At 55.8% G+C, this 25,294-nt stretch overlaps 3 protein-coding genes across 5 annotated transcripts in view; all 3 read left to right on the top strand.

Moving 5' to 3' along the window:
* Positions 1-16,539, top strand: part of DIS3L2 (DIS3 like 3'-5' exoribonuclease 2) — a 183,835-nt gene extending 167,296 nt beyond the window's left edge. For all 3 annotated transcript variants that reach the window (XM_027751111.2, XM_039377985.1, XM_027751112.2), the window contains exons 16-22: positions 5,793-5,976; positions 7,136-7,222; positions 11,761-11,908; positions 12,026-12,156; positions 12,391-12,495; positions 13,179-13,280; positions 15,991-16,539. In XM_027751111.2, coding sequence (XP_027606912.1) covers positions 5,793-5,976; positions 7,136-7,222; positions 11,761-11,908; positions 12,026-12,156; positions 12,391-12,495; positions 13,179-13,280; positions 15,991-16,089 — 856 coding nt within the window. In that variant the 3' untranslated portion in view covers positions 16,090-16,539. The remainder of the gene's footprint in view (positions 1-5,792; positions 5,977-7,135; positions 7,223-11,760; positions 11,909-12,025; positions 12,157-12,390; positions 12,496-13,178; positions 13,281-15,990) is intronic.
* Positions 16,540-17,901: 1,362 nt separating this feature from the next.
* LOC114003769 (intestinal-type alkaline phosphatase-like) lies at positions 17,902-21,166 on the top strand. The gene is given in 12 exon segments (XM_039378028.1): positions 17,902-17,998; positions 18,556-18,672; positions 18,827-18,942; positions 19,017-19,191; positions 19,291-19,463; positions 19,537-19,671; positions 19,751-19,820; positions 19,937-20,069; positions 20,178-20,371; positions 20,495-20,587; positions 20,590-20,611; positions 20,816-21,166. Coding segments are annotated over 12 exon segments (1,611 nt in total). The 5' UTR covers positions 17,902-17,916; the 3' UTR covers positions 21,117-21,166.
* Positions 21,167-21,700: 534 nt separating this feature from the next.
* Positions 21,701-25,087, top strand: LOC114003766 (intestinal-type alkaline phosphatase-like). Its single transcript, XM_039378027.1, is given in 12 exon segments — positions 21,701-21,886; positions 21,888-21,960; positions 22,481-22,597; positions 22,713-22,828; positions 23,038-23,212; positions 23,353-23,525; positions 23,623-23,757; positions 23,847-23,919; positions 24,005-24,153; positions 24,245-24,449; positions 24,564-24,674; positions 24,763-25,087. Coding segments are annotated over 12 exon segments (1,776 nt in total). The 3' UTR covers positions 25,026-25,087.
* Positions 25,088-25,294: the final 207 nt, after the last annotated feature.

Raw genomic sequence — 25,294 nt, forward strand, 5'->3', positions numbered from 1 at the left:
AAAGAAGAAAAAGTCGTACCACATCCAGCGTCTTTGGACTTAACACCCTGGAGAGGGTTTGTTGGTTGAACTGTGGTGCTGTTTCTTTACCACTTTCCTTCAGCTGCTGCTGCTGTTGGATGTGCACAGGACTGTTTGCAGCCCTTTTGTGGAAGGTGACTTTTCTCTGGGCAAATGCAGCAGGATTTAGAGTCCCATTCCCAGGAGGTGGCTGTAGATCTCCTGTTTATTATGAGAGTGTGCTGTAACTATAATCCCCTCCAAGCCAGCAAAGGCTCTCAGCAGTGTACTGCCCTTAGCAAGAGGATATATATCCATCAGTGTCTTTAGATCCCTCTCAGACACACACAAACACATCAGGGCTGCCTCCAGTGGCTCTGTTTGGTTCAAACACAAACCAAGTGTGATGCTTTCAAAGCTATACTGTCCCAACCCTGTTTGGAGACCCAGGATGGAGCTGGACACCTGAGGCAGGCACATAGATATGGATTAAGAAACTAGAAGTCTTGACTGCAGGTTGAAGCACAAACCCATGCTGAGCTGGGATGGTAAATCTATCCATAGATGGGAAGGAGTTTGAACAGCAAAAGCTTTTTTCCCCGTGCTTTTTTCTCCTCCTGTGCAGGAGGGAGCACGTGCTGTGAGGGAGAGGCAAGATGGAGAGGAGCAGATGGGATTTTGTGATGGGTTAGGAGAAAGAAGTTTGGTAACCTTTACAGAAATGGGTGGTTACATTTGGCTCGTCTGAGCTGCTGGAAAGATACTGGGGTTTACCTGGTGGCAGCTCAGCCAGCCAGAGGGACCAAGGGGAGCTCAGAGTCCAGATCAGAACAGTTCAGCTCTGTCCCTTTGGGAGCAGGTTTCCACAATGAGCTACACATGATGAAAAGACCAACTTCTTCAGCCTGTCAAAAGCAAAAGACCCTGCCATAGGAGAGCTGCATGGTGTTTTGGGTTTGTCTCTCATACCTCAGCTGTGATAACTCTTCCAACACCTGCATGCACCCATCAGTTACATCTTGCAGAGGGGATGGAAGTGAAGAAGGCAGCATGGGGGAAGAGCTGTGCTCATGTGTCCAGCCCCACCTCACTGCTGTTGGCTCTGAAGCCTGTGGGTCTGTTACACTGGTGGAACAGCAGATGTTTTAGTGACATTTCTCTTTAAGCTGCCTGCCTCCTTCCTGCACTTACTGGATTGCAAACAAAGTACTCCTTGTCTTTCCCTTTCCCTGCTTAGCTAATGTCGTTTGTCAAGTTAATCAGGGAGAGTGGGCACTTCGATGGCTGCTGTACAGCCTGGCTGTATTGCCATGGAGACAAGCAGCCAAATAGACATTTTACTTGCCCTGCTTCGCTCTGCAGAGATTTGGCACGAGAAACCAGTATTTTATTTGCCATCAACCAACCAACTTGCTAAGGGTGTCGATATTTTTTCAAGGTTGCTATCAAGAGACTGGGAAGTGTCTGCCTAACCTTTTACAGAGCAAATGGTAATGCTGCTACTAAAGCAATTCCAGGATCTGAGTGTGTAGCTCCTCTTCCCATGTCCCATGGATGTTTGGCTCTGGCAGGAGCTGTCTGAGAGGAGTTACAGCCCAGTAGCTTGGGTTTGGGGCTGCCATTGAAATTACATCAGTCCTCTTCAGCTGGATGGTTTTATAGGTGGCTTTTTGCTTACAGTAGCTGTGACCATCATTTAGGATACTTTGAAAAGCACCAAGGCCTGCATTTAAGAGCACCTCAGGAACCTGAAATCTCCCCAGCAGTTGATGAGGTTTAGGGACTGGTATGCCTTGGTCATGTTTGAAACTCATCTCTGAGTGTAAACCATACACTCAGGTTAACCTCTTGCATAAGGCAGATTATGAATTTCACCCACATAACTCATAAGAAAAATCAGAGTATTGAAAGATCCAACAGGAGATGTACATGTTACAGAGCTCATAAGCCATCCCATCACTCCCTCTCCTCCCTCTCGCATGTGCACATGTTAAATGATGCACTGAACAGATTTGGAAACGCTCCCTCCTGCAGCCTGGGTGAACAGGACAGCTGGGATCTGCAGGCACCTATGGGAGGGACAGCCACCTGCTGACCTCTAGCCCTGTCTGTGGGATGGCAGAGGAAACTTCACATCAGCACAGAAAGGGCAAAAGTTCAGATCAAATTGTTTATGAGATTTTATGGAGCCAGGAGCCAAGGATAGCTCAGCTAATCCAGAGGAAACTGTAGCGATGGTGTTAGAATGCATTTCACATGGGATTCATTCAGTGCGTGTTCAGATGGACCAGTCTTTCTGTCTCCATTTTTTTAGCCATGAAATATTTTTCTTTGCACTCCTGTCTGCCAGCTGTACTGAGCCAGACTCCAAGCTAGGCTGTTTCAAGAAAAAGGAAAAAAAAAAAACCAAAACCAAAACCTCTTGTCATTTGACCTGCCGACAAGTTAGCAGGGCTTTAGCACAGCTCCCAGTAACATCAGCACCAGGCACTGGTGTGGATCCAGGCTGCTGCCAGCCTCTACTCCCACTAGCCTCAGCATCCATTGCTTTTCTCCAAGCCACAGCATAGTGCTTGCTGAGTTGAAGACCTGATGAGAAGGTGAGCTAAAAGTGCAACTAAAAAGCCACATGGGGAGGGCAGAAAGGCAGCAGCTTTGCTGTGCCCTCCTCCTCCTCCTCGGCACCTGAAGCCTTGCCAGCTTTGTGGGCTGTCCTAACCCTGGCTCATCCTACTGAGTCACCAACATCCTATGCGGGGTGAGCTCCTCTTGGGAATAAGATTTTCCTTTTAGGTGCAATGAGACCACCACATTAAGCTGTTTGATGCAGATCTTGTCTACCTCCTCATGTCCTGAGCCACAGACTCCATTGCTCTGCTGGGAGATGACGTGGCTTAACTCCAGGCACAGGTGCCAGCTCCTTCGCTGTCCCCAGCCTGTTTCCTCTGACCCTGGCAGGTTCTCACATGCTCTGGATTAGCCAGCTATGACTTGTGCCTTCTGGAAGCTGCTTTCCTCTCCCTGGGGACTAACTCCTGATGTTTAGAACAAATCTGGCTAGGAGTTACTATGGAGTAGCCCCACACTGTTCTTCCCTTTCAAGCTTGCAGGACTGCTGCAATGTGTGGAGAGAAGTTCTATGACCCCACAGTGATCCAGAGATGAGAAGGATCCTCTGTCTGTGCAGAGTGTTTTGGCATCAGCCCACAGGGCATTGCAGCCTTCTCAGAGCACTGATACGAACAAACCCATCAGATCCTGGGGTTTCTTTTCCCCCCAGGTACAGGGCAGTGTCTAGCCTTATCTGTGTTACCTGCTCCTTGAAAGCCCGAACTGCAGACGTGTCTCCCAAAGCCTGCCCCTGCCTTTGGGTGAGAGAGCAAGAGTACTTTTTCAGTTCTGAATATCTACAGTCACATCCTCCACACCCTGTCATGGATGCAAAGCTCCTGGGTGCTCCCCAGGATGGGATTTTGCAGAGTAAAGTGGATAATATGGGCTGTCAGTTTTACTTTAAGAGAAAAAACATCCCTGGCAGGAGCATGCTTAGGTATGAGCTTCCATTCAGTGCTACCTACAACATCAGAACAAGGATATCTCCAGGAAATTGTAAAAGCCCAAGCCCCAGAGTGGTAAAACAAAATGCAGAACTTAATAATCAGGTGGCAACTGCATCCAGCCCAAAGTGTCGCTGAAGGTAAGAGATGAAGCTTCACACTCCAGTGCTCAACAGGAACAGGAATGGCAGGAGCTGCTTGAGCACTCGCAGGTTTTGTCTCTGGGACATGTGATGAGCCCATTGTATCTGTGCCAAAGAGGAGATTTTGTTCACAGTTTTTTATTGCTTTGTCCTTAAAAATGGGTTTGCATCTCACTCCATAGAGGCCACATTTCAAGGAACGGGCAGGGACTCCATGGCCAACCTTTGCCCATGCATGAATCTGTGTAGCTGGGGCTAGAGCTGGAAAAGTCTCCCTGTTTCATTTCACTAAAGCCCAAGGGAGGGAGAGGCGCTGCCTTTCACAGCCCACACTGTTTTTCCTGCTTCCCTATGAGCTGGCTTGGGCAGAAAGGGCTTCTCAGGTGTGAGCGTGGGCTGGCACAGCCTCACACCTGTCCTCAGGCCACTGTTCCCACGTGCCTCTGGTGCGAGAGCTGGTGAGTCACCCACAGGAGATGGGGATGGCCATGCCATAACCCACTGGATGCCTCTGGCTGCCCCCCCCCAGGGTGCCCAGCGCTGTCCCGCACCTCCCCGGAGCCAGTGGCCATAGAGGGACCGAGGTTGCCATCTGCCGGCTCAGCTGCACAGGAGCATCAAAAGCCTGGCTCAGCCCTCTTGGAAATGGTCCCTCAGGAGTGTGTCCTGATCCTGCTCAGGCCACCGGGCATTGCCCACACCCGACCCAGCCCTTGGCCTCTGGTATCATCTCCCCATGGGCAGGTGTTCCCAAGGACAGGGCGAGCAGCCCATTCCCATTTAGGCTGCGCTGCTCCCCCCCACCCACACTGCCCCTGTGCCAGGGTGTCTCTCCTGCCCTCCCTATGGGGCCTGAAGTGTTGGCCTCTGGCACAAAACACTCTGGGAGAATCCGCAGGGCTCTTAATAAGGGAGCTCCTTCCCATTAAAGACTAATATTTCTACTGCAGATTATCACTGTCAGGTACTTATTCCTTCTCTGGGCTTGTCTTTATTTCCTTTCCCTTTTGAGTTCTTGGCAAGTACTCCCAGGCTGAGAATGTGTTGCTGCTGTAGCGAGTACCCCAGGAGCACAGCACCCTGCACATCTCACCTGGCCAGTCTCACCAGCAGCGGCTGGTGCAGCTGGGAGCTGCAGGATTATTGGCTCCAGCCCTGGTCCCCCAGCCAGCCCTGCAGAATCGCTGCTTTGCCTGCAGGACAGGGCTGAGCCGGCATAATCAGGCACAGCTCGCTCAGGCATTGCTGGGAGGATGAGGTTACTTCTGTAAATCTGTTATCTTTTTTGGCAATTAGCACCAGTTAGCAGCCCTGGGAATACATGCAGCAAATAGCAGGAAGCCCAGTTAAGCACATCTCTCTGCTTATCCAAGCCCAGGTAAACAAGTCTCCTGTGACACAGCCCTGCAGCTGGTAGCACAACCCATAAATGCACCAGAGATGATCCCTAGTGCTGGGACTGCTTTCCTTAGTGGTGTGTAGTCCTTGAGGTTTACATTCAATGTGTGTGCATTCAGAGCTGGAAAGTGAGGACTCACCATTGCCTGGATGCCGCAGGCAGCCCTGCTGGAGTGATGCCAGTGGCTTGCCCTGCCCAGGGACTGGCTGGGCTGTGCTGTGGGTGGAAGGCCGGCTTGGGGCAGGGCTTGGTGGCTGGGCCTGACCACACATGTCGAGCTCAGTATGGGGAGCTAGCAAGGCACTGTTTTCTCTGGCCCAGGAAGACAGAGATGTGTGTTTGTTTTCCATGCTATCTTTCGCACGGCGTTTGTTTTGCTTGTCAAGCGTTTCAGGAGATAAAATGACCTAAAGGGAGATTATTTTATCCTAATTTAAACTGTCAATTTTTCACTGACTTCTGTTTGTCTGTGCTAGCAGGGCAGCTTACTCTGAGTCTCTGGGGAAACCTCAGCTAGAAAGTGAGAATTTGGGGGGGATTTGCTGCAGTCTCACATCTAATCTGTGACAGCAACTACAAGCTGCTCCCCTGTCCCCCTGTGTCGTGTTAATTCCCATCACTGTGGACTGGCTTGGCTTGCCAAGGGACTCCCCTCTCTAACTGGGGCCTGGGGTTGTTTCCCTCATGCTGCAGGCTGGTGGAAGAGTTCATGCTGCTGGCAAACATGGCCGTGGCCCATCGGATCTACCGCTTCTTCCCCGAGCAGGCCTTCCTTCGCCGCCACCCCCCACCCCAAACCAAGCTGCTGAAAGACCTCATGGACTTTTGCAACCAAGTCGGCCTTGACATCGACTTCAGCAGTGCAGGGACCCTGCAGGTGAGTGCACTGGCCTGGCGGGCAACAGGGCAATGGGGGCAGAGGGGGAGCAGCTACATGATGGCATGTTTGTGGCAGCATGTGGTTTATTCCCTGTCCCTCTCTGCCCAAGCAAAGCTGACAGCTATTCCATGCCAAAACAAAACACCTCATTCACTATTGCCTTGGTCTGCCATGTTGTGCACAGAGGTTAGAACAGGGAAGGAAGGACCTGGCAGGTGACCCCAGCGCTGCCCTCCCTGCAATGGGAAGGATGTTTCAGTGCAGGAGCACTCACTGGGACACCCATATTTCCTTCTCTGCCTTCTCTAGCTAGGTCTTGAGCAGGGAATTTGCTCCATACTGCAAGGAAAGTAACTGTGCAAAGGGGTGTTTCTGTCTGGGCTGCTGCAGGTCTCAGGGAGGGCTGGGTGGGGAGCAGGGTGACTGGGAAGGACTGGAGAGTGGTTCTGGGAAAGGTCAGATGCAGCCAGTGCAAGAGCTATCCGACCACTCCTCTGCTGAGCATGTCCTGAGGCTGAACTCCAGCTGAACAGCGCAGCACAGGTTCCAGGATTTTCTTTACTCGCAGCAACTGGACTGCGGATAATCCTCTGTTAATCCCATCCCCACTGGCCTCCTGCACACCCCTCCGTCAGCTGGGACTGCTTTCCCCGCTTGCTGGCTGTGCCCAGGCTATGTCAGCAGACACGGGGTTGCTCACTCAGCTCCTCTCCTGCACTTTGAACCCTCCAGCCCTTCCTCACTGCTAGCCCCAGCCAGTGACCTCCCATATCCACATCTCCCGAGAGTCCCATTAGTCCATGTGCTGAAGCTCTCAGTAGCTGGATGGGAGCCAGGCACAGGTCAGGAGAGGGTTTATGGGCTCTCTTGCACACTGCACAACTGGAGACAGAGCCAGCAGTCCCTGTGCCCTGGGTGCTCCCTGCCGTTGAGCCCAGGAGGTGGGTCAGTACTCAGGACTCTGTGTGCAGTCCTGCCAGGGCTGCTGGGACCACAGCAAAGCCCAGTTTTATGTGCACCTTTTGCTTATAAGGGGAATTGCAGGAAAAGGAGGACTTTGGCTTTGACAAGCTGCTGTTTGCTCAAGTAAGGTCTGCCTGGGTCACTCTACCACCGTAACATGCCAATACTGAATGCTCTCTCTTTTCTCCTTCAGAAAAGCCTAAATGAAATATTTGGTGTTGACAAATATTCCAGAGCAAGGAAAGAAGTGCTGACCTACATGTTCTCCAGGCCCATGCAGGTGAGAACAGCATTGGACACGTCTGGCTGTAGCTGTAGCTTTCTGCTGTGGCTCTGTCTTCAATCCTCACCCCTTCTGCATTACTGAGCTGGTTGTTCCACACAGGGAGAGTGAATGAACACTGAACATGGTGCTCTGGGGCTGCCAGCAGCTTCCCCCACTGCTTCCAGCACTGTGTAGCTGGCAGTGGGAGTATCCCCTGGGCAACAGAGCTTCACTGGATGGCAGGGTCGGGCTGAGTCTTTCCTCATCCTCCATGTCCCTGTTGGAACATCCTGTGTTTGGATGTTTCACCCTTGAAGCTGCATGTGGGGTGCCAGCAGACTCACAAGGACCCAGCCTGCTCTGTGAAGAGCTGGTCGTGGGCTCCAGGGTTCATGTTTGTGCCATTTCTTCACACCATGGTATCCCAACTGGTCCAAAGAAGGAATCAAGAGTGAGGATGATGTAGGGGTATGGAACTGGCCATAAGCACAGTCTGCTCTTAGAATCAGGGAAATTCTGGAAAACCTTTGGTCTCCCTCCAGCCCAAGTGGCTTTCTGTGACAGTCACTGCAATGGAGGCTTTTGCTGCTGACACCAGTTGTCATGTTTGGTGCATCTGCAGCTCAGGACACTTATTTGGGTGTTTATCACCATCAAAAAAAGTTTTTGTGAATCATCAGCTGCACTTGCAGCTGGGCATAGCACAGCCTGTTTTTAGGGAAGTCCTACCCCACAGGGAGAAGGGGCATGTTCCGGAAATGGTCTCTCTGCTGTGGCCTGCTTATCACTGCAGGAATGAATCATCTTCCCAACATCACTCATTTGACTGTCACTCTTCTAATTAGCTTATTTGCTTCATTTACTCATTAGCAGTTGCCTGAAGTCCTGCTGTGCTTCAGGGACTTAATGCTTTCTTCCAACTGGGATTGGGGTCTGAAGCCGTTTTGTAAATCACCCCCCTCATCTATGTGCCCAGCTCAGGAGTGCTGCTTTGTAAAGAGGAGGGAGTGTCCTCTGGAGCTGACTGTGTTGTCCCAGAACCCATGGCCTGCTTTGGGTTATTCTGGTCCTTTCTGTTACATCTTTCTTTTCTGGTGGAAGGTGCACTGGTGATATGCATTCCTTGGAGTCCCTCTCTGGTCCTGCTGACTGGCACAAGCCTAGGCTTTGCCAGTAGAAGCACGTGGAGTAAGCCTGGCTATTGACCAGGATGGATGAGCAAGGAGGATGCAACTTTGTTCTGCAGTGGCACCAAGGAAGAGATAGGCTTTTGGCGACCCACTGACTTGCTGAGATTTTGCCTCTGTGGTCTCCTGAGACTTTGGTTGGAGAAGTGGTGGGTGTGCTCTGATATACCTCACAGTGGCTCTTGTTAAGATTTAGCCCTGTGAATACATGTTAGCTCTGTATGTGAAAGAGATATCAAGGTTTTGGGGATGAAGTCTTTGCTGAGTAGATACCTGACAGACAGTTTGGGAAAGAAGAAAGAAGCCCTTTTAAAGGAAATATTCCATGAGACTTGATTTTGGCAGGAACTAGACTCATTTTGTCATCAGAAGATCAAGGTGCCCATCAGTTCAGGTCCACTCATACCTGGCAAACCTGCTGCCATAATAGGCAAAACCCTGTTTACAGCTGAGTCTGTTGGCCCTGCAGGGCAGCCTGTGTCTGGATGGTAAGCAGCATTCCCATCTGCTGGCACTCCCCAAAAGGGCGCTACTCCTGTGTGTGATGGGGTGCTGTCATTATTGGAAGTGGTGCATGAACCAGAAGAAGCAGAAATCAGTCTCAATCCTGGGATATGCTTATGCAATATAGTTTGTAAATGGAGTTTTGGGCTTGCCCAAAGCCGTCGGCCAGGTGAGCAGATGCTGCTCTCCTGTCTTCAGGGCAGCTTTCCAATCCAGCCCAGTGTGTGCTTACAGCAGTGGATCCACATGACCTCCAGTCCTTAGGGAAGGACCATGGCACTGCGGTGGTCTCTGTTCTCTGACCACACTCGTTATGGGGTGGACTTGCAGCTCCCCAAAATCCCGAGCAGTTCAGATTCCCACCGTTGTTCCTACTGCTAAACGCAGAGGACGGGTAGTTTAAAGCCATGTCAGTACCCCTTGGAAAGGGCAGACAGCCTCCGGGAGGAAGGAGCTTTCCCTGGGACTAGTATTTTTTGCTGTCTGCCACCAGTATTAGAGCAGATGGAAGAATCAGTCCCATCCTGCTGGATGTCACGGTCCCTCATGGGGTAGAGGACATATTTGAGTGTTGGCAGCTGTGGAGCAGAGCCACACGGGGGCCCGGGACAGTGTCGAGGGCTGGGCCATCGCTCTGACAGATGGTGTGGCGAGACCGTCTGGTCAGGGCACTGAGTCGTCACCTGTATCCCTGCACATGTCTCAGCTCCCAGTGATAAAGCTGGTGTTTCAGGGACAAGGCTGCAGCTAAATCAGCCCAAGCAACCTGTCCATAGGTTTAACCCCTCGTTGTGCCAAGCTTGTGTCTTCCATCTTCACTGCATGCTGGTGGTCAAAGCATCAGCCTCTTGAAGGAGGAGGGAGATGGGAAGCAACTGGTAATGCGTGTGTCTGGGTGAGCGCCTGGATTGCCATGCCAGGAGCCTTGTAACAGATGAAGGAGCAGCGACATACCATTTTTCAGGGGCTCAGTCACTCGGGGATTCAGTCTGTCTGTGAGAGCAAAGCTGCCCCTGGTTGGCTGGGGCTAATTTATTTCCAGGCTTCTGGCAGTTCTCCAGGGATTGCAGCAAACCCTGGGGATTTGAGACCACTTGTGAGTCAAATTTGTTAATAAGAAAGCATCTGCTTTATGCCAGGCTAGTGTCACTGGGTAGTGTGGTCATGGTGGTGAGGACAGGTATCAGATATGGCTTGGACTGGGCTCCCTGCAGTGTGTCACCCTGCTACAGCTCAAAGGAGTATTTTTGCTGTGATACCCAAGCTGATGCCAACGTCAGTGAGTCAAGAGCTGCCAAAAGGGTGTCCAAAATGGTGCTGGACCCTGCAGTAGCCTGGTTTGGCCAGCGCATCCATCAAGATGAAGTGCCCCAGACAACAGCAAACAGCACAGGAACCTTCAGCATCTTTTCTAACTTGAAACAAGGCAGAGCATAACTTGAAACACTGCTGGGCATAGGGCAGGGATGGACCCTTCCCAGGGGAAGGGAAAATCCCTATAGCAGGGATTTTGTCTGGTGCTCTGCTTTCTACCTGCCTGGCATTGTAAAGACCTTCCTCCCTTCTGCCCAGAAGCTTGGCACAAGTGCCCGTAAATCCCCTGAGATTTCATGCGGTCTGTCTGCACAAGGGCACTCATCTTCTCCCACAGCAGCTTCCAGTGCTTGGCGTCTCTCCCTGCCCAACAGAGCCTCGTTCGGTGGGAGCCGAGCTAATTGAGTGGAGACCATACTTTGTGGAGTCCATCAGAAACAATTTAATTCTGGGTTGTGGAAATTGGCAGCCACCACAGCTCCTATCCCAGCTCTTGGGTCTCATAATAAGGCCAGGACTGATGCTGCTTTTTTTAACCTGCTCTATTTACTTGCCCGGATCAGTGCGTTGCTGCTCAGCAGGAGCTGGCTGTGCTGCTGGGCTGGAGAGTGGAGGATACAGCTGCCCAAACTGAGGATCCCAGGACAGCTCTGTAATCAGAGCTGGCTACTCCTGTTTTTTTTAAATCACTTGCTCTTATTTTTAAATGGGTTCATTCAATCGCCACTGTGCCGTGACCCCGCCGCAACCCCCCTGACCTGCACAGCCTCCCCTCCCCGCCTGGGCTCGGCCCCCATTGTTTTCCCAGTCTTGAGAGCTGGTGTTTCGCAGATGTAAAAATAAAAGCTGTAACGTGGGATAACAGGGATGACACAGGAGAGGTTCCTGCTGAAGAGACTTCTGGGCAACACCATGCTGCTGTCGCCTTGGTGTTGGTTTAGATGGGCAGTCCATCCGCTCTGCTTCCCAGCTGTCATGGTGGGATGGAGCAGCAGGGATCACAGCAGGGCTGTCTCTTCCTTGGTGAATGGAGGAGCCACTTATCCCAGCTCGCAGTGCTCTCCAGGTAGGCACTTGGAGAGCCTGCAGACAGACCCAGAACCAAAGAGCCTTGCACAGGAGCCACTCTGCAAGGCTCCTTGTTGGGAAAGCATCCGAGGTGGGCATGGAACAAGCTGGGCTCTCCCCTGGAAGATGGGAGGATGGCTAATGAGCCTCAGGGCCTGAACAGAAGCAGGAGAATGCTTAAACCCATGTGTGATGTGAAAGTTCATGCAGTCCTTGAGCCAGGCAGGGTCAGCTGGCAGCCAGCAGCTCCCTGCAGTGGCTTTGCACCTTTTGTTCTGTGCTCAGTTTCTGCAGCATCCGCCTTGTCCCTGCACAGCCCAAACTAAGCAGCCGGTGAAGGGCCATCAGCACACGGGATGTCATTAGAAGGACCATTGGCTGCTGGAGCTCTTGTCGCGCAGACCCAGACCCCTCCAGCCTCATGTGGGGTCCTGCCACCATCCTTGCTCACACCCTTCCCTCGTTTCTCCCCCCTTTCAGATGGCTCTCTACTTCTGCACTGGTGTCGTGAAGGACGAGACCCTCTTTCGCCACTACGCCCTGAACGTGCCCTTCTACACCCACTTCACCTCCCCCATCCGCCGCTACGCCGACATCATCGTGCACCGGCTCCTCTCCGCCTCGCTCGGTGGGTGTGCCCGGCCGCTCCTGGGGGTGGCCTGGGCACCTGGGTCCAGGGTGCCATGGCATGGCTCTGTAGCAGGGGGGAGCATGGGCATGTCATTGTCACTTGTCCCCTCTGCAGGTGCCAGCTCCCCCATCAAGATGGAGAAAGAGGACATCCAGAGACAGGCAGATCACTGCAATGACCGGAAGATGGCTTCCAAGAGGGTGCAGGAGCTCAGCGGTGACCTCTTCTTCTCCATCTTCGTCAGGGTAAGAGCCAAGACTGTCTTCCCTCAAGGCATCTCTGGATTTCCCTTTGAAGGCTCAGTCTAGATGCCGCCAGGTGGGGGGCTGTGGCTGCCCGCTTGGCATCAGGAAAGGCAAACAGTGAGGGGACACGCTCAGCAACCACCACTGCCAGATTCCAGGACCTGGAGACACTGGCTCCCCTTGGGGATGGCTGGATGAGGGCTACTGTGTAGTGACAGCCCTGTCTCTTGACAGGAATGTGGTCCTCTGGAGTCAGAAGCCATGGTGATGGGTGTCCTGAGCAAGGCCTTTGACGTCCTTGTGCTGAAGTTTGGAATCCAGAAGCGTATCTACTGCAATGTGAGTACCTCACCAGTGTGAGACAGTGCCAGCACTGCCTCACCAGAGATGGCTGCAGCAGCCTGGGGCCGCTGGAGGCAGTGGCTGTCCTGGTGCCCTTTTGTGCCACCCTGCAATCAGCAGAGCTGTGCCCAAGCCAGGCCATCCAGAGGGGAGTGAGCCTTCATGGGGTTTCCACTCCATCGCTCAGCCCGGGCAGATGCGAGGGACTGAGGGTCTGGATCAGCCAGATCCAGAAGCTCTGAGGACCAGCTTCTCCCTGTGATGTACTGGCTAATCTAGCCTAATCTAGGGAATAAAGCCAGGTTCAGGGGAACAGAGATGAGCATGGATCTGAAGCGAGGGCAGGGAGCGAGGCTTGGTTTTCATTTCATTTAATCAGGTGGTTTATCTGGGGCTGTGACAGCAGTGCAGGGCCAGCACCTGCGGTTGGTGACAGCATCCTCTCTTAATAACCTGGTTATATGGCTGGCAATGACATCTTTAAACAGGACATGGAGTGTGATATATGGGCTGATGGTGTATCACAGCAGCCCCTGATTTACGTGCTAGGCTCAGGCTCACAGGCTGCATCTCGGTTGTTAAAGAGCGTGCTGGGCAAAGCAGCGTCAGCCCCATCCACAGGCAAAGTGAAGGAGGAGAGCTGAGTAGGGGGATGTTCCCAATATTCTTCCTGCCTGCAGGCGCTGCCCTTGCTGGACTTCCGCTTCCAGAAGGTGGGGAAGAAGCCAGAGCTGACACTCATGTGGGAACCAGAGGAGCTGGAGGAGGAATCTGTGCACCAGGTAAGACCCCCACAGCATGGGACAGGCTCAACACCATGAAGGTGGCATGGAGGCTGTGTGCAATGCCCACCTGTGATGTCTGTAAGGACAGGTCTGGGAGGCAGGACTGCCTCACAGGTTGTCGGGTCCTCCTGTCTCTCTGTGTCCTCAGTGAGCCCAACTTCAGTCTTAACCTCCTCTGACATCCAGCCCTGCTCCATCCCATCACTACCCTCTCATCTGACCCCTCCACACCCTTCAGTCTCTGCCCTGCCTGCTGTGTGCCCTGCCTCCCAATTCAGTTTCCTCCAGGAATTGAATTAATGTGCTGTTTACTTCCTCCTTCCAGATCATCAATTAAGATGTTAAGTAAGATCAGGCCTAAAGCAGCTCCAGTCTAGACCCTTCCCCCCATCCTGGCATTCTTTGCACCCTCACTGAAATGACCCTTTCTTGGGGTTTCCATCCCTGTGTCAGGGTTGAGCCCCAATTAGGAGAATTTTTTTAAATCAGACTTCCTGAGATGCAGTGTCAAATGTTTTAACAGCGTTTAGAAATCTCTCTTTTGTGTCCCTGTCATCTATTAACTTGGTAACTCAATCAAAGGGAGCAATCGCATTTGTCTGGCTTGATTAAGTGGTGCTTCTTTGCCAGCTTTTGTCTGGCATCGCTCTAAAATCACAGCTGTGTTGACTGCTGTGATCTCTGCCTGCTGCCAGGGTGGGGATGGGAGGGCTGAATCCCAGCCTCTCCCTGCACCACTCTAGGGGCTCTGCACTTGAGCCCCATTGCCATCCAAGCCCAGCACAGCCCATCCTTGCCCACCTAGGGCTCCTAATACAGAGCACGGTTCTTTCCTTCCCTTCCCAGGGGTGATGTTGCGGTCAGAGCTGGCTGAGCTCCCCGGCTGCTGCAGGCGTTTCTGCAGGCCTCCCTCACTTTGAAGCTGAGCTTTCCTTTCTCAGCTTGGCTCAGAGAAGCTCCCTGGATGTGGCCCGAAGTGGCCTCAGTTCCTGCTTTCCTACAGGAGCAGGGATCACTTACACCCTAGCAGAGAGCTGCATGAAAAATGACGCCCCAGCATGAGCAGGGCCCATTTTGGTTAAGCAAACAGTTGGTAGAGGAAACTCCTTCACGAACCCTCCACACCTCCTAAGAAAACACAAGAACTCTCCTGTGGGAGCAGGCAGATCCCTGTGTTGATAAATCTCCAGCCTTGGGATGAACCAGTTCCCTGTGAGCTGTGCTGAACCACGTTAGATGTCTCCCAGACATCCCACAGCACCAAACACCGCACCTCCCCACCTGGACCTGGTGCTTGGCCTCTGCTTCCTGCTTTAGCTCAGCGTGGCCAGGCAGTGGGAATGTCAGAGAAGGCTGTAATGGGAAGCTGTGCAGGGGTCTGGGCTGGCTGTCCCTCCACAGAGGGAAGTTATTGCCTTCATCTCTCTGTGATCTCAAGATGACCAGGACCTCAAGTGTGCATCACTCAGGGTTGGAGCATGAAGTGGACCTAAGACTCGGGGGAACTTGATGTGAAATTGTGCTGTTTTGCAGCAGTTCAGCAAAGGAATGAGGCAGGATTGCAAGGGAGAATCCTGATAATACCCATTTGACTCCCCCAGATTTGGGGGGCTGCCCCTTGACCACCCCCTCCTGCACTGCAGCCAGCTGGGGCAGACAGGGGCTGGTGCTCAGTAGCCAGCAGCTCTCTGGGCAGCCAACTGCAGAAGGATTTCCCTGCAGGTTGCTCCTCGCTGGCCACTTCAGTACATTTAAATCTCAGTGAGATTTTCCTGCTCTGAATGATTAATTGGGAGCAGCTGGCACTGGATGAGCTGGGAAGGGTTGGACAAGGTTACCCTGGTAGCTCCGTGCCTGTTCCTCCTGTGGGCCAGCCCCAAGCAGATGGCCCCAGCAAGCCCTGTTACAGCACAGGGCTTGGGGACAGGCTCCAGCAAGCAAATCCCCAGGTGCCTGGCCATGGCCCCGGGAAAGCCCTTCCCAGTGTCCCAGCCAGCCCCTGAACTCTACCTCAAGGACAGACTGGATCGATGCCTTACACTTCTGATCCATACAATCACAGGAAGAGCTAGGTTCAGAGGAGTGAGGAGGTGGCAGCAGCAGTGCCTTACCTGAACAGGAGGGATTGATTTTCTGGGAGTTTTATTCCCTTGCATCTCTCTCATCCATTGTGCTCCCTTCTGGGTCTCCTCTCGCTGTGGGAGCACAGGCAGGTTTTTCCCTCCTTCTGGGATGCTGATAAAATGCTCAGTGGGATGTGGAAAACCCTTCTGACTGCAGCTCCCGTTGGCACTTGGCCAAGCTTCATTAAGGGATGATGTGGCTGGAGGGGGAAGGCACGAGCGGACTTGAGGGGAGGTTGGGACCCACAGCCAAGGGGATAATTGCCCATAATCCTTCCCAGACTGTGCAAAGAACACAAGTGGAATAAGTGAGGATGTTTTGGGAGGCTCATTTAGGTCGGTTTGGGTTCCCTGTCTGGCTTCAGAGCCTATGGTATTGCCCTTAAAGATGCTGTCTCCAGCCCCAGCCCCAGGAGCACCCTGGACCCCAGCAGAGCTATCTGAATCCATCCTGCTCCATTCTTTGGCTCCCCATGGGTACACTGGTGGAGGCAGCAAAAGCCAGAGTGGCTTTAAGCAAATCTTAGTGTGTTGTCAGTCACCTGAAAACTCTCTTTTCTCTGTCTTTCTCTCCCTGGCTGAAGGTGATCACCATTTTCACGCTGGTGGAGGTGGTGCTGACGGCGGACAGCGGCTCCCTCAAGTACAGTGCCCTGCTCAAGAGACCGAGCTCGGAGAAATGAGCTCAGAGGAGGCTGCACGTGCTCCCACTCCTGACGCTCCCTCACCTCCCAGGCCCTGCACCGGCACCTGCCGGAGGCAGAAGGGACCCATGAGGACTTTGGGGATTGAGTTTTAAAACCAGTGTGGTTTTATTTCTGGTTTGGATTTTAACTCCAGCTGGGAGCAGGGCTCAGAGCTTGAGCCTGCCCCAAGCAGAGCATTTCTACTCTTGGGTATTTTTAGCTTGATGCTTTCTTACTTTTTTTTAAAAGCAGTGGTGTCCATCCCCAGCTCCAGGTGCCCGTGGTGAAGGCCGAGTGGGCATGCATGTCCCCAGGAGTGGAGAGGGGCTGGCTCCACCATCCCAGGTGGGATGTGGTGGGATGCATTGAGATGCAGCTGTGGGGCCATACAGGAGGGTTTCTTCCAGGGTTGTGTGTCATGTAATAAAAGCCGGGTCAGCAGCCCTACGTGGAGCTTGTGCAGGTTTTATTTTGTGCCCTCCATGTTCCCCCAGCCGGGGAATCCCAGCAGTAACTCATCTCTCTGGCAGCCTGGTGCCTCCCCCGCCTCTGCTTCCTAGGCATTACGAAATCCAAGTGATCTCACCATCTCTCCCAGCCCCCAGGTATGCATGTCCAGAAGGGGTGAGAGATCAGGAAAGGGGCTCCCAGCTCCCAGTCTGGAGGCTAGTCCCTCAGTCTGAGCCTTCTCTAGGAGTCTCCATGTATCTGCTCAGTCCCTCACACCTTGTCCTCCAGCCTAACCCTTCTTGGGGACCCTGCAGCATCATGTCCTTGCTTCTCCCTGCCGGTCAAGAGAGCATCCAGCACCTTGCAGACGGACCGACCTCTCTGCAATCTCCAGGCACCTCTGCCTGCTCTCTGTCCCCATGTCCACCCTCCACAGTGTGCAGGATGTTTTGGGAGGGCTTGGGCTGCTCTGACAGCTCCCATTTTATCACAAGTAGTGGCTGGAAGACAATCTGACAAGAAGGAATGGATCCATTCTGCCAAGCAGGGAGGGAGCCCTGCATCACTCTTCCTCATCGGTCGTGACAGCTGGGGTCCTGACATCAACACATCTGCCCTTGGCAGGAACCAGCAGCTGGCCAAAACTGAGATGCCCAGCTCAGGATGGGGGATCAGGCCCTGGGATGGGTCAGGAGTGGGTAGAACACACTTTCCAGGAGCTGGTGAGCCCTGAAAGCCATCAGGGACACCTGCAGTCCCCAGGGTTTATGCTCCTGCAGCGTCTTTCCGGATGGCCTGATGCAGTCATGGATGAATGCCAACTGGTACTGGTGACATGGGGCTGTTCCCTGCCTGCAACAGGTACCTTGTTGTGCAGGTGTGCTGGCATGGGCTGCCCCAGTGCACCCAGGACCTGACAGGCAGTGTGTGGCTCTGCTGGAAGAGGGGACTGGAGGACAGACACCAAAGCCAAGATGTCCATCCCCTACCCCTCAGCCCAGTGTCCCCCTTCTTGGGTTTGTCTCAGGGGGAAAACCAGGCAAATCCAGCCCAGTCTGGCTCAGCCTGTCTGCAATAACAGCCCTTTGCCCTGCACCCTCCCCTGCTGCTCCCCCGGGGTCCTGCAGAAAACCATGGAGCTGGGGGCCACGAGGTGCCCAGGTCCCTAGGGATGGGCCTGGAGGTCCTGCCTCACTGGTGGGGGCAGGGATGGCCCCAGGGGGGTCGGGAGCATTGGGAGGGCCCTGGGAGGGCTGGGAGATAGTCCCGGAATGTTATCAGCCCATCGTCTCACGGGACTGGGAAGAGCCATAAAGGGCTGTCCCCTTGCCCTGGACTCAGGCAGCATTCCAGGAGGGACCTGGAGTGGGCAGCATGGGACAGCCTCTTACTCCTGGAACTTACCTTCTCCTCTGCTTCCTCGCTCCGCTCACATCTGCAGCCTCTGATGGGGGACGTGTGGGACAGTGGGGTAAGAGCCCTTGGTGGGGGGTGCTGGGGCTGGTGTCACTTCCCTGGGGGTCCCCGGGGACCCTGTCAACTCCCATGGGATACCAGTAAAGGGGAGCCCTCACAGCCACCTCACGGTGGTCTGAGACCCCAACCTTCCCCCCAAAGCAGGCCCTGTCCTTGCTCTCCCCATCCCCACTGCCCTGGTCACTGACTTTGGATCAAGTGACTCCGTAGTCGCAGCCGGCCGGAGTTGCCCGGCCATTACACCCTCACCATGGGGGCTGGTGCTTGGGCACCCCATCCCCTCTGCCAAGAGATGCAAGGAGCTTCCCTGCCAAACTCTGCCTCAGTTTTCCTCTCTGCAGGTGGGTTCTGAGCGATACTGGTGTGCCAAAGGCCATGTGGATCCTCAAAGGATTCCTGGTCCCCCCTGGAAGGGGGCTTTGAGCAGCTAAATTCACCTTGGTTGGAGATGCCCACGCTGGACCCCTGGGTGTGCCCCTGAAGCCCCTCAGGGTGCCCAGTGCCCCTGCACACCCCCAGCTCTGCTCTCACCTCCAGATGCTGAGAAGTCCCCAAGCTACTGGAATAAAGGGGCCAGGAGGAGGCTGGAGTTGGCCCTGGCATTGCAACCAGCAGCACAGCGGGCCAAAAACATCATCCTCTTCATGGGCGACGGTAAGTGCCCCAGGTCCCTGCCAGGCCCTCAACAGCTGGTGGATGTGACTGATGAGAAGATGGGGCTGTTGCAGATCGCAGGGCAGTGCCTGGGAAGGGCAGGACTGTCCCTGGTCCTGGCCCATGCCACCCTGTGACTTGGACATGCCCACAGGCATGGGGCTGTCCACCATGTCGGCCGCTCGGATCTACAAGGGGCAGCTGGCTGGTGGCTCAGGCGAGGAGAGCATGTTGGCCATGGAGACCTTTCCCCACATGGCCCTGGCCAAGGTGAGCAGGGCAGTGCTGGGGGGACATTCCTGCTGCCCCTGACCAAAACCCAATTGGACCCCTCTTGCTTCCAGACCTACACCATCGACCGTCAGGTGCCCGACAGTGCTGGCACAGGCACCGCCTACCTCTGTGGGGTGAAAGCCAATGCCAAGACTCTGGGGTTGAGTGGGGCAGCCACCTATGGAAAATGCCGCACCACCTTTGGCAATGAGGTGGACTCCATCCTGCACCGGGCCAGGCTGGCGGGTATGGGGCAGCAGGCAACCCTATCAGAGAGCCTGGCATGGCCACCCTGTGCTGTGCAAGGTTGGATGGGCTCCCTGTAAACCCTTGCCCACGCTGCAGGCAAGTCGGTGGGCATTGTGACGACCACGCGGGTGCAGCACGCATCCCCCGGGGCAGCCTACGCCCACTCGGCCAGCCGGAGCTGGTACGCGGATGCCAACATGCCCAAGGAGGCACTGCGGGACGGCTGCAAGGACATCGCCTACCAGCTGGTGCACAACACAGACATCAACGTGAGCTGGGGAGCGGGCGCGGGAGGGAAGGGGCACCAGGAATGTTGGGAGGGTCTGCTGAGCTCCCGGGCAGGTGATCCTGGGCGGTGGAAGGATGTACATGACCCCCAAGCGGACTCCGGACCCCGAGTACCCAGAGGACCCAGACCAGAATGGCACCAGGAAGGATGGCCGGGACTTGATTGCCGAATGGCTGAGCGCCAAGCAGGTAACGTGCCAGGACAGAGGGGATGTGACTCTGGGCATGGGGCACGTGCCATTGGCACTGGCTCTGTTCTCGCCGGAAGGGTGCCCGCTACGTCTGGGACAAGAAGGGCCTGGATGCGGTCGAAGATGACTCCGTGAGCCACCTTATGGGTGGGAGCATCACTGCCTGCACCACTGGCAATGCTTTCTCCTCCACCCCTCTCCAGAGGTGCTGACAGGAACACAAAGCAGCCCCAACATGGACCCTCCTCACCTTGTTCCCTCAGGCCTCTTTGAGCCCAAAGACATGAGGTACGAGCTGAACCGCAACACATCCACAGATCCCTCCATCGTGGAAATGACGGAAAAGGCCATCCGTATCCTGCGCAGGAACCCAAATGGCTTCTTCCTCTTTGTGGAAGATGAGTAGCTCCAGGCGGGCAGTGTGGCTGGGACTGGGGTGGGATGCGGGTCCTGGGAGCAGGTGGGCATCTAAGGGGATGAGGATGATGGCTGCGTTCCCTGTGCAGGTGGCAGGATCGACCACGGCCACCACAGCGGGCGGGCCAAGCAGGCGCTGATGGAGGCCGTCATGCTGGACCGGGCGGTGGCGCGGGCGGGAGAGCTCACCTCCCCCTCGGACACCTTGACTGTGGTGACGGCAGATCACTCCCACGTCTTCACCTTTGGGGGCAACACACCGCGTGGCAACTCCATCTTTGGTGGGTCTTGGGGAGGGGCAGTGAACATCCCTCTTCCCACCTCAGCCTTCTGCTCCCACCTGAGGCTGATCTGGCCCAGGTGTGGAGCAAGGTGTGAGGTGACAATTTCTTTCCCTGCACCAGGGCTGGCCCCCAAGAAAGCCAAGGACAAGCGAGCCTACACCAGCATTCTCTACGGCAATGGTCCTGGCTACAGCATCCGCGATGGGGGCCGTCCAGCTGCCAGCCTCCCCGCTGCAGGTAGGAGTCTGCTGGGAATGGGGTGGAGGCACAGGGTGTCTGGGAACAGCATTCCTCTGGCACAGCCACTGGGGACACACAGGGTCCTGGTGCCACCACAAGGCTCAGGAGTCACTTGGGCAGGAATTGCTCTGACATCGGGGTAATGGGAGCTTCCCCCACCCTTGGGAAGCCTCAGCCGTATTTCTCCTCTCACCACTGCAGAGGACAAGGACTACAGGCAGCAGGCAGCCGTGCCCCTGGAGACGGAGACTCACAGTGGGGAGGACGTGGTGGTGCTGGCCCAGGGCCCCATGGCCCACCTCTTCCACGGGGTGCAGGAGCAGCACTACATTGCCCATGCCATGGCCTACGCCGCGTGCCTCGAGCCCTATGCCACAGAGCCTGGGTGCAGGGCAGCCCGCAGGGCCTCCCACAGCACCCAGTGCTCCCCACAGACCCTGCTCACCCTCCTGGCCCTCTGTGTGGCTGCCCTCATGGTGGGGAGCTGAGAGCCCCTGGCTGAGTCCCTCTGAGGGTCTTGGCAGCCAGATCACCACTGTGACCAGAACCAAGGGATGCAATAAAACACGTGTTGTTTGTCTCAGTCCAGTGTGCAAAGGTTCATAGTGGTGGTCACCTCCTGAGGTGCTGCCCCATGCCTCAGTTTTCCCAGCTGGTCATGGCTCCTAGTTCCCCCCTGGGACCAGCACTGAAGGCACTGGGGTGAAGGAGGTAAGGAAATGATGATGAGGGGAGGCCATGTCCTCCCCAGTTTTGCCAGGCTGGGGCACAGTACACAAGGGTTGGTACATTCCTGGAAAGGGGCTGAGCAAGGAGCAGAGTTTTAGTCCACATCCATGGATTTATTACTCAAGAAAGTCTGGGCAGAGAGCAAGGTGCTCAATGCACAAGTGACCCCAGGTGCTGCTGATACTGCTGTTGTCCCAGTTCCAGTGCTCAGTGCTGCCTTTGGCACCTGGGGACAGGGCATTCTGCTGTCTGACACTGCAGCTTTGTAGCTGGGGCAGCATTTCCTGACAAGAACTGCACATCCTTTAGTCCCTGCATCTGTCTGCACCCCAAGCCCATCCACGCCCCAGCAGCCACATGCTGGTGTGCCAAGGAGGTGCCAGCAGCCCAACCCTGCGGCCTTTGTGCGAGCTGCCCAGCAGAACACTTGGCTTTTGGACACGTGCTGAACCTCTTCACACACCCTGCAAGGGCTGGTCCCTGTCCAAAGTCCCTCCCTGGATCTACTGGAGTTGCAGACACTGCCAGTGGCATCGGGCTGTCGGATCCCACCATGAAGGTCCTGGCATCCCTCACCGTCTGCCTCTGGGCAGGGCTCAGCACTGCTGTCATCCCAGGTGGGGACAGGGATGGGGATGGGTGCCCCTGGCTGCAGGTGGTGTCCGGGGAAGCAGATCATCAGCCTGGCTGGCCACAGGGAGAGCTTGGGGAGGGAAGCAGGGGCTGCCCAGTTCTGCAAGGGTGAATAGGGTTTAACTTTGCTTTTCTGGAGTCCTTGAGCCAGTTTTTCCCTGGCTTTCTGCTTGTTTCTGGGCTGGAGGCTGGGCTGGGGGAAGCGCCTGTATCCTCTATCACCACCCAATTGCCATGGATTTGACCCCATCCCACCTGCCAGATAACTCCCCATCATGTCTGGTTTTGCTGCCCCCCTCCTTCTCTGCCTCAGAACCCCAGCCCAGGCAGTAGGTGCAAGCCTGCATGGTCTCCTCCCACCCCAAATAGCACCCTGAACCCCTCGGTCCACGTTAGAGAAGGCCCCAGCATGGGGATGCCCAGGGAATGAGTATCCCTGCTGGTGTGCCCCCAGGGAGGCAGGTGCTGGTGAGCTGGGACTGACAGGTGTTTGCCCTGTCCTAGAGGAGGAGGAGAATCCATCCTTCTGGTACAAGCAGGCAGCTGCGGCCATCGATGCCTCCTTGAAAATCCAGCCCAGGATAGGCCAAGCCAAAAACCTCATTCTCTTCCTGGGGGATGGTGAGTCCTGTTGGCACCCCTGGCAGGCAGGCTGGTATGGCCAGTGCTCTGCTGAGTGGGGTGTGGGGAGGGCACCTGGTCCAGAGGGTGACCAGGACCCTCTCTCCTCACCCAGGGTTTGGGATCCCCACCATCACGGCCACTCGCATCCTCAAGGGGCAGCAACAGGGGAAGCTGGGCCCTGAGACCCCTCTTGCACTGGATGCTTTCCCCTATGTGGCTCTCTCCAAGGTAAATCCCACCATGCTGGACAGGGGCCAGAGTGATCCCAGGCATGGGGCCATGGTGATGCCCGTGGGGCTGCTGGCAGCACAAGGATGCACATATGCAGTGTGTGGGGTCCCTGCCCATCCCACACTTGTCCCTGGGTGAGCAATGAGTGCAGCAGGGAGTGCTGGGGGGGCACTGCCCCCTGCCCTGACCCCCTCTGTCCTTGGCAGACGTACAACGTGGACCGGCAGGTCCCTGACAGTGCAGGCACAGCCACAGCCTATCTCTGTGGGGTGAAGGGCAACTACCAGACAGTGGGGCTGAGCGCGGCCGCCCGCTACTCGCAGTGCAACACCACCGCGGGCAACGAGGTGATCTCGGTGCTGGAGCAAGCCCGCAAAGCTGGTAACAGGGGCTGCAGGGCTGGAGGGACCCCACAGGGACAAGGGACGTCACACTGGGGGCTTTCACCCATGAGCATCCCATAGCTGGATCATGGGAACCCTGTTACCCTTCATGGGGTCTGATGACTGGGGGGTTGGCAGGGAAGGCAGTGGGCATCGTGACGACGACGCGGGTGCAGCACGCGTCGCCCTCGGGGACCTACGCCCACGTGGTGAACCGTAACTGGTATGCGGACGCCAGCATGCCTGCGGATGCACGGCAGGAGGGATGCAAGGACATCGCCTGGCAGCTGGTCCACAACGTCGACATCAACGTGAGTGCCCGTGCGTGGGACGGGGGGAGCAGGGCCAGACACTCCCCCCCACCCCAGGACAGCCCCATTAACACTGCACCTGTCTCGCCCCCTCCAGGTGATCCTGGGAGGTGGTCGAAAATACATGACCCCTGTGGAGACGCCAGACCCTGAGTATCCCACGAACAGCCAGCAGAATGGGATACGGGAGGATGGGATAAACCTTATTGACACATGGCTGGAGGCGCGGCCGGTGGGTGACACAGCAGGGACCGTCCTCTGCCCACTGCCCCTGGCACAGGTCCAGGCACCCACTAACCTCCCTGTGGGATTCGCCCACAGGGTGCCCGCTATGTCTGGAACAAGACAGAGATGCTGGCTGCTGCTGCCAACCCCAGTGTGAATTATCTGATGGGTAACAAATGTGCCGTGTGCCGGGACTCAACAGGCACCAGGACACATGAAGGCACTGAGGTTGTCTCCAACGTGTCCCCTCCCAGGTCTCTTTGAACCCGGGGACATGAAGTACAGCCAGGTGCGTAACACCACCCTGGACCCCTCGCTCACCGAGATGATGGAGGCAGCTATCACCATCCTGAGCAGGAACCCTGAAGGCTTCTACCTCTTTGTGGAAGATAAGTTGGGGCTGGTGCCGCTGGGGCTGGTGAGAGGGGAGGTCCCACGTCCCAGCGTGGGGGTAGGAGCTGGGGGTGCTGCCCTCAGTCCCAGCCCACCGCGAGTGCCCATCTGCAGGCGGCAGGATCGACCACGGCCACCACGAAGGGGCAGCCCAGAAGGCGCTGACGGAGGCAGTGGAGTTTGACCAGGCCATCGAGCGGGCAGGGGTCCTGACAGACGAGGCACAGACCCTCACCGTTGTCACTGCCGACCACTCGCACGTCTTCTCCTTCGGTGGCTACACCCTGCGTGGCTCCTCCATCTTCGGTGGGGCTCTGCCCTGTGCTGGGCACTGCTGGCTCTGCGGCACCCTGACTGTGGCCAGAGGGGTGATACAGGCTTTCCTTGGCTGATCCTTCCCTTCCATCACCCCCTCCCCAGGTTTGGCCCCCTCACTATCCAGTGATGGGAAGAACTACACATCCATCCTCTATGGGAATGGGCCAGGCTACCCGGGCCCCAACCGGCCCAACGTGGATCATGACACAGCCAGTGAGGGCGCAGAGACCATGGTTGGGTGATGGGATGGGGCTGGGGGCCATCACTGGCCCCCACTCATCCCCTTCTCTACTCTCTGCAGTGCAGTTCGAGTACCTGCAGCAGGCGGCCGTGCCCCTTGACTCGGAGACCCACGGTGGTGAGGACGTGGCCATTCTGGCCAAGGGCCCCATGGCCCACCTCTTCCATGGGGTGCAGGAGCAGACCTATGTGGCCCATGTCATGGCCTACGCCGCCTGCCTTGAGCCCTACACCGACTGCCGCCAGCGGAACTCTGCCCCTGGCACCCGTGCCACCACCCTGGCCCTGCTCCTGCCCATCCTCTTCCTGCCCCTCTTCCACTGATTCTGTGTCCCTAGGGCACCCAATGGGAGCTGCCAGACCTGTGTTCTCTCCCCTCCTCATGGTGTGGCACCTGCAGCTTTCTGAAGCACCTCTGGTCCGGATGCAGCAGCCAAAGGGTCACCAAACCCTGAGTGTGGGGCGGGTCCTACACCACCCGCACAGGGAGTGTTAAATAAACATGGGGTGTGACACTGGTGAGACAAGCATGTTAGCAGTGTGGGGGTGCTGTGTGGGCAGGGCTGGGGGTGCTGCCCACTGCTCCCATATAC

Source organism: Pipra filicauda, unplaced genomic scaffold, assembly GCF_003945595.2.
Source record: "Pipra filicauda isolate LSUMZ 115617 unplaced genomic scaffold, ASM394559v2 scaffold98_size3848907_pilon, whole genome shotgun sequence".
Taxonomy (NCBI): domain Eukaryota; kingdom Metazoa; phylum Chordata; class Aves; order Passeriformes; family Pipridae; genus Pipra; species Pipra filicauda.